General features: G+C 36.0%; 1 protein-coding gene across 1 annotated transcript in view; it reads right to left on the bottom strand.

Moving 5' to 3' along the window:
• Positions 1–2,643: 2,643 nt before the first annotated feature.
• The window catches only part of LOC121423713 (cAMP-dependent protein kinase catalytic subunit alpha-like), a 61,369-nt gene continuing 55,862 nt past the window's right edge, over positions 2,644–8,150 (bottom strand). The window contains exon 10 of the mRNA XM_041619145.1: positions 2,644–8,079. Coding sequence (XP_041475079.1) covers positions 7,954–8,079 — 126 coding nt within the window. The 3' untranslated portion in view covers positions 2,644–7,953. The remainder of the gene's footprint in view (positions 8,080–8,150) is intronic.

Genomic DNA, 8,150 nt, shown 5'->3' with positions numbered 1-8,150 from the left:
GAAATTCATATTTTTCCCTCTAAAAAACTACTTATTGTTTCAAAGTTGAAAACAATGTGGTGGGGTTAGGGGTTATGCTATGGGTCATCAATACATGACACCACCACAATGTCTGACTCATTCATTATTGGCCTGGGGCTGGTGGCTCAACTTGCCCCTATGCTCAACTTACCCCGCCTTCCCCTACACATGATCTACCGATAGATGTAATAAAAGAGGCACAGAGTTTAAGTGAAAATACATACTCAAGTAATGAGGAGAGTTGTTCACAAGTGACATCACACATATTTGTCGCATTGCCAATGAGAGGATCTCCATAGCATTAGTGTTCGCAATATTCTAATGCTCATAACTTTCTCATTATTTGTCCGAGTTTTCTCAAACTTTCAATGATCTGTTTCTTCAATTTTTCTGTTTTGACACAAGCCTACTTGTTCCAAAGATTTCATTCTCCTTTAAGGACGAAACTGCTGTTCCAGTTCACTCATTTCCAACAAAGACTTCCCAGCTATTGTCATTTGACAGGCGTTTTCAATACATTTACCGTGTTCTTAAATATGCTGTGCGTCCCGGGGCAAAAATCTAATACTCGTATCTTTAGCACAGCTGTTGACAAACATGGACCTGTTATTTGGCAGGAATTCATATATCACAGCTGCAGTTTATTCATGGAAATGTGGACAACCATAGATGGCACTGATGTGAAATGGTTGAAATATTGTTCGGCCAAAGCAATTTGTCAAATTTGGTTGACTTTTGCCAATTTGAGGATTTTAAAGAACACTTTTCGATCATCAAATTTGACAGCAGCATGAAGCAACAATAGGTGCAGCATGTATATGTAGGAATTGTTTCTATGTCTGCACTTGTGCTACATTAATTTGGAGATCAGCATATAAGTTATGAAATAGGAAGAGAAAAAAAATATTAGATATTAATGGTTTGATACAAGTCCACAGCTCCAAAATAGTACTTGGGTCATCTTCACCATCATCAATCAAAATTGCTCATCATCATCTTCATTTTCACAATCAGAAGCATCATCTTCCTCCTCAATCATACATTCACTTTCCACACAAATGAAAACAAAAGTCCTTTCAATATTTCAAGTCAGATTGACTTTTATTTGATATATTTTTGTGTCCATGATGGACCCACAGGCAGAGAAATATGCCCCTTTTCATTTTTAAAAATCTCCAGAGCTACATGCCAACAGTGGAACAAAGACCTTAATATAAATTATAACCATTCATGTTGTTGGCAAGGTAGAACAAGTACCTACAAACCACATGCTGATTTGCAATAATACAAACACTTTTGACATAATCTAGTGAACACCAAATGTACAGTTTCATGAACATCACAAATAATTCTGATTTTAACTCATCAATTCTAAATAATTATCTTTTTAAAAAGGTTTTACCATGAGAACCTGCACTTTATCCCTGTTACCTTACATATATGTCACTGCCTCGGTAATACAAGAAGGAAAAACAAATAATAATAAACATCAAATATTTTTTTTAAAGATATTAACACTTTACAATGATGATTGAAGCTATAGTGCAACAAAGTGTTTTGCTAGAAATATACAGTGTTGATTAAAAACCTTTGCGGTACTTATATTCTCAGTGACAATACTTTATTTTGACTTGTACAATACATATGTGCGTCAACAAAATGTGACCTTTCCAACTGAACAAGCACACAAAAGTATGGTCACTTCTACTATTTCATCTTCCAATTGAAACAAAATACTGAGAATACAAAGTCAAATTGAAATATCTACATTTCTTTGAGCTATACAAAAAACCAATATTGATATAAATGCATTATTTCGCTAAAGTTGTCTACTTTGAACATTTCTACAGCTGATATATGGATTTTTAAAAAAGCTATGACGTATCATAGGCCCATAGTAAAGATTTAAGGAACGTCCCCACTGCACAGCATTAACAATATATAAGTGGTGCATAGCCCTAGTTCAGCCACCAAGCAACATCATAAGCAGCAAGAATGCCTAACTGTACACGTTGTGCAGAATTAGGGCATGATCAACTTCCCAACAAAATACCATTTACAATGGACAATGTATGATAATGAAATAACTCTATAAAGACAAAGAACAGAATGCTGTACAGTGGGAACAGCACATGTATACTACTCTCTAGTATCAATACACATAGCCTTTCACAGATAAGCACCACGTGACAAAACACTGAAGTAAATTCTCTTATGAATACAACCCACAGGGTCTGTTCCTACTGCCCTGTGCATGTATAGCGGCACACTTCTTTTTTTTTTAGGTTGGTGCACAAAGATACACATACAGACAGCTTTGAAGTGCGATGGTAGCTGTACGCATGTGTATTTTGCTGGCATCATATTCTAATAGCGAAAACTTATCAGCAGCAATGTCCAGTCATACATAGTATGATGTATATCAACAGTGTGTGTGTGTGTGAAATGGAGGACTAGGAAGGAGAAAAAAAAGGGCCAGTGTCACGTACCCTTGTTCACATAACTCAAAATATATTCATAAGAGATGACTTGAGTGCCACCTGACTTTGAAATAAAATATCAATTTGATGCAATTTTAATTTCTAGGTGATGGGTAAGCCCCCCCCCCCATTTGTCTTTTCACTCTTACCACTAGAAATATTACACATACCACCAGGAACAAATTATCTAGCATAAAATATTTTTCTTACAATCCTAGCAAGTAATGGAAGATAGTGATGGTGATTTGGAATACAAGTGCAAATTTGCGTCTTGCCAGCAAGATAATCACAATGTAATCGCAAAGATGACCCGAACCCACTCACACAAAGCTGGGTGAATGATTATAGGGCTGAATACAATCAATTGCATTGAATTACCAGTATGCGCAATCGATTGTACAAAGCATTATGATCAATCACTAAGATTTGTGTATCAGGGTCCAGGAATGGTTTTCCATTATAATGGATGCTATATGATGGGAGGGTAATAAGAATGAACAAGGACCAGGGAGGGTTTTCGTGTTACAAATAGGACTTTCAACGAGTGAAGGTGCGCTGCATTAATACTGTACCTGAATTTCAATCTTAGCATGGAGCATCGACTGATGAAAAAAAAATGACCCAAAACAGGAGACGGATCCTTTGCCATAGCTACAGGGCCACATTACATAAAGCTTAGGGACTGATTTGTGCAATTGATACACATAATAATCAATGCCATCAGCCATAAGAATGAGCCCTACAAATATTCACTAGGCTTTGGGATACAGGTCTTAGAAGGCTCTAGAACTGCATGTAACTGCCCAACTTACAGTTCAGAGTAGAGGAAATTTACCCTTACATAAATAATTAACTATGTAAACCTTTATTTTGTGAATGCACTTAATGCTTTAGAAGATCTTAAGAAGTCAATACCAAGCACTTGTGAGGATTTTCTCACAGATCATTCTTTAAACTAATTCTTTGCAAATCATATATTACTATTAGACAATAGCAATCTTATTCATTCTTATTATTCATTACTACTATCAGTACTTTTATCATCATTATCATTATTCTATTTATCAAATGTTTAGGAGTAATGCCTCTTCATCAAAATAATAATTTTTCTGAAATCTACTGACTTTACTTGGTAAAATTGTGTATCGCCTATTATCAGAATTGTGTGCATAATTTAGGGTTGATCTCTTACAGACAGAAACAGGCTTCTATACCCTGGCATCAACTGACAAACTATGAACAGATTAAGATATAATACAGCGAGTGTTTCAAAATTTCTTTCAACTGCCTGCTAAAATCACTGAAAATCAAAGGGTAAGCCACCATTTTTCTTGTATAACATTTCAAAAGGATCTTTCCCTCACTAATGGACCTCATGTCAACGAACCTGTTTATAAAACTCAAAAAGAAATGCAACAGTCAACAGCTATATTGATTTGATATTATACTGATCAAAAAAATTCTAGAAATAGATTTGTAGGTATATTTCAAACTAATGTGGTATTCTATCTCTCTCATTAACACCTCTGGCTAGCAATGTCAAATATAATTTTTTTTCTTTCTTTTCAAGTGGAAGATTTGGTTTCATACACACTGCACATGAATCACAAGACAGCTTACAAAGACAACAACTTACTGACAATTAAAAATAACATTTTTTGTTATCATAGTGGAGCAAGGAAGAAGAAAGAAGTTGAGAGATTTTCTGAATCTACATTGTGTCAGCTAGCACACCGGTTTAGACATAAATGAATGACTTCTTTGTACTTGAACATTATAAAAATAAATTTGGTTCCCCATTTCCTGCAATCCTTCGATAGCTACTTGGTGAGCGTTAGAAACCTAATTTTTCATTCGGCTGTTAGTCTCCAAAGACCCTGTTTTCATAGACTCACAGTTGGCCTTGCCAGACCACTAAACAAATGGACTTTTTGATATGGACTTCAGTTTATATGATTTGTATTTCAAAAGTTACTTCCCTGACATCAATTGAACTGCACTAAATTGAAGTAAATTGAACTTTGAGATTGGTCTAATTCAATAATGAAGATAAGTGAGGTGAATCTCAGTTATGACTGGTTGGAATCCATTAAAAAAAATCTTTCACAAACCATGCCCATGGTACAACAGGATTTGCTTTAAAGATTTCATTAAAAGCTTATGACCGTTCCTAATCTCCTAACATCATTATTCCAATAATTTAGTCCAGTCTATACAACTGCATGTAGGTTAATAGAATGGATAAAAGCTCCCAATAAACTTTATCATAAAAATGAGGGTTGCTAAAGATAACATACCTCCTTTTTTGTCGTATTAATGAGAAACACATGAACAATTAATTTTTTTTAAATAGTCAAGTCACATGACTTTAAGAACAATCATAAAAAGAGAAGATAAGAACAATGCATGTATTGCATAATAACAGTGACTCAGAATTTGAAACCATCCCGTCATCAGAGTCGGTAAATACTGACCAGCATTTCATAAACCAAAATTCCTTTCTTGATATTGAGAGCTCAAAGTGGGGTAGTAATTTATTCAAAATTATGTGCCAGAAGAGGAAAAAGAGATTATGACACCAACCAGGCAGAATTAATATAAAAAAACAGTAGAGGATATAGTACAGAAATGTATCTCATAAAAAAAATGTACAGAGAATGAAATATCCTTCTGTCCAACAGTTCTCACCAGTGAACATTTATAACCATCGATACCAACCACCTCATAATTGATATATTTTTAGTTACCTAATTAATTAAGTTCAAGCTCATTCAAAATAAATTCCTCTAAAGAACAACCTTATAATTGATGTTTTTTAGTTTTTCAAGCTCATTGTTGAGGTTTCTCTATTTTACTGATATACAGAATGTACTTACATGAATAATAATAATATCTTGTCTTTATATAGCGCTGAATACGTCAGCATGATGTCTATACTCTAAGCGCTTTACAAATTTGTTAATCATCAGATTCTGGCTTGTCTGCACAACAGGAAAAAGGAGATGTGAGCTCTGTGATGCAGCATGTCAATCTGTAGCTCTTGTTGCTGCTAACTTCAAGCTAGCCGACGACATAAATCATACAATCATCATATAAAGTTATCAACATTTTTGTGAGTCTGACTGGTATTTTCTTCATTTCATGAACTGCTGAAGCCATGGTACCTTGTGTGTATCATATTTCAGGAAATTCACAAATAAAAGAGTTAAACATAAATATTTTATGGAACTGCCCATATGCGCAATGAATATTTCAGCAAGTCCAAGGTAGGCCCCACGTACAGCTAGTGAGGACAAAAGAGAAAACAAATCATGTTTTGTCTTGATTCCCACATGGTGGGTATGAATAATGAACATGATGAAATAGCCCTAAATGGACCAGCTTACAGACTCTTGCAATCAACCCCATTAGTCTTAACTATGGAAAGCAAGCAACACTATAATCGGGAATGCATATTAAGTTCTGTAATATGACAAATGCTTGTATGCACAATTGCCAATCAGTGTTCATAGGCCTCCCAGATGAAGAGTTTTGACATCAATGGCTTTCCATTGTTGAGATGGATCGGATCAATTGCAACTCTTAGTAAAACAGGGTCCACATGACCAGTGGTTAGTGTACTATGGATGATATAACTTGGGCTTGCCAATGCTTCTAACTTTATTATTTACTTATTCAGCTGGGATCGTGTCCATCTGAAGTTTGGAAAAATGAGGTTAAGTACAGAGCACACATTAAATGACAGAAGATGGGGTGTACATCTTTGCAAAAAAGGGGCTCTTGAAACTATCATATATCTATATATATATATTTTTTTGGGGGGGGATCTAGAATCATATATTATGTGGATACATCTTCATTTTGAATGAATTTCTGTGCACGGAGGCTAGGCATCCACAACCATGGAACTCTCATTGCGTAGACTTACTCATAGACAGTGTGAAAAAGATCAGGTTGGGCCCCCTAAAACAAAACTTCCTGGATACTCATAGTACTGAGGTTTACAATCAACTGCAGTGATGTGTGATCGATTACAAAGATGAATCATACAAGACTACCATGAAGAATGCGCTAGAGGACCCTGGAGAGCATTTCACAAAGCATCTTGCCAGTGATGTTTCACTCACAAATTTGCCCTTCGCCAATCACATGCAAGGGAATTCAGTAGCCTATGACAACTGTCAGAGGAAATCACCGACAACCTGCTTCATGAAACACTCCCGTGATTGCACACATATTCCCATTATATTGCAAGTTCCATGGAGTGAGGTGCCCAACCTCAGAAATACAGCTTGTTATTGCATCCATGTATATATATATATATATGACTTAAGGGATAGAAAAAGGGCAAGACTTGAATAGAGCTAAACAAGACATCTTCATTCTCTCAATAGGTCTTCACTATTACAGAAATGACAAATTAAAAAAAAATCCCACCAAAGCATCTAAATCTCCAAATAACATACTAAATTGGGTTTACGCTTATACTTTCCCCTTTAAGGTAAGTTACAGGTGAGTACCAAATCAGCAAACCTAAACTGAAGTATGCCTGTGGCAATCCATGGTACAATTGGTTTATCAAGGGGGCATTCTTTCTTTAAGTTGCTTTTATCGCTATATAATCAAACTCCAGACTTTGTTTGTGAGGATTGATTTCGTGGTAGGCTTGATGAGATGAAGTCTTTGACTTGAAATGACTTGAAAAAAATGTAGCACTGTGATATGGTTTGAAAGAAATACACAATGGCTGTTTACTCTGTAATGCTACGATAGCCTTCGTGAAGATGAGGTGAAAGGGAAGGGGGTGGGGAGAGGAAAGTATACTGAATAAAAGATGGTAAATACATTGAGAACACCTATGAGTTCAATTTGTGCTTGGGACAAGGAGAGGCGTGCCAGGTTTGCCCGCGGACAATCAACTACCTTGAATATGAGAAAATATATATATTCAGATATACGCCTTAATGTACCTCGCGCATCATGAGGTGTGTAGAGTTGCTTTCAAGGTACGCTGAGATTGTCTTTGAAACGTCTGCAAGTCATCATGCCCAGTATTTCATGTGTGTCTATCAAACTAGATCCTTCCTCTCCATCCGTACGCACCCTTTGGCACACACATAAAATAACGGCAGGTAGAATGGTTTCTTAACAAAGCTATTTCACAAAAATTCATATCTTCATACTTTTAAATCTATTAAAATTCATCTTCTGCATTTTAAATCTCTTATATAGAGTAACAATTTCTGTACATGGCAATCGTCGTGTCTATTCTTCTCCATCATCTTACGTATCTTTCTTGTTTTTGTACATACTATAATAAAATCACAGAGAAAAACAAAAAAGAAGAGTTTATCAGAACGATGGAACAGGGTCGTTTTCTCCCTCTTTATGATGGTTGAGGAACAAAGGAGACTCGCGCCCGGAGGCAACAACGTGGAGAGGAGGGGGTGGCTCAGAAGTCGGCAAACTCCTTGACGCACTTCTCCGTGAGTGAGATCTTGAGTGTTTCTTCCTCGTATTCGTCAAATTGTGAGGCATCTCCAGGTCCTTTGATCCGTGGGATGAATGGTGCCTCCACCTGAACAGAGGGAATAAGACATGCTGGTTAAATATCAGCAGCTTGTTCTGTTATTATGTGATGATAAGCAT

Source organism: Lytechinus variegatus, chromosome 11 (assembly GCF_018143015.1).
Source record: "Lytechinus variegatus isolate NC3 chromosome 11, Lvar_3.0, whole genome shotgun sequence".
Lineage (NCBI taxonomy): Eukaryota > Metazoa > Echinodermata > Echinoidea > Temnopleuroida > Toxopneustidae > Lytechinus > Lytechinus variegatus.
The sequence above is the reverse complement of the archived record's forward strand: the minus strand, read 5'-3'. Positions and strand labels throughout refer to the sequence as shown.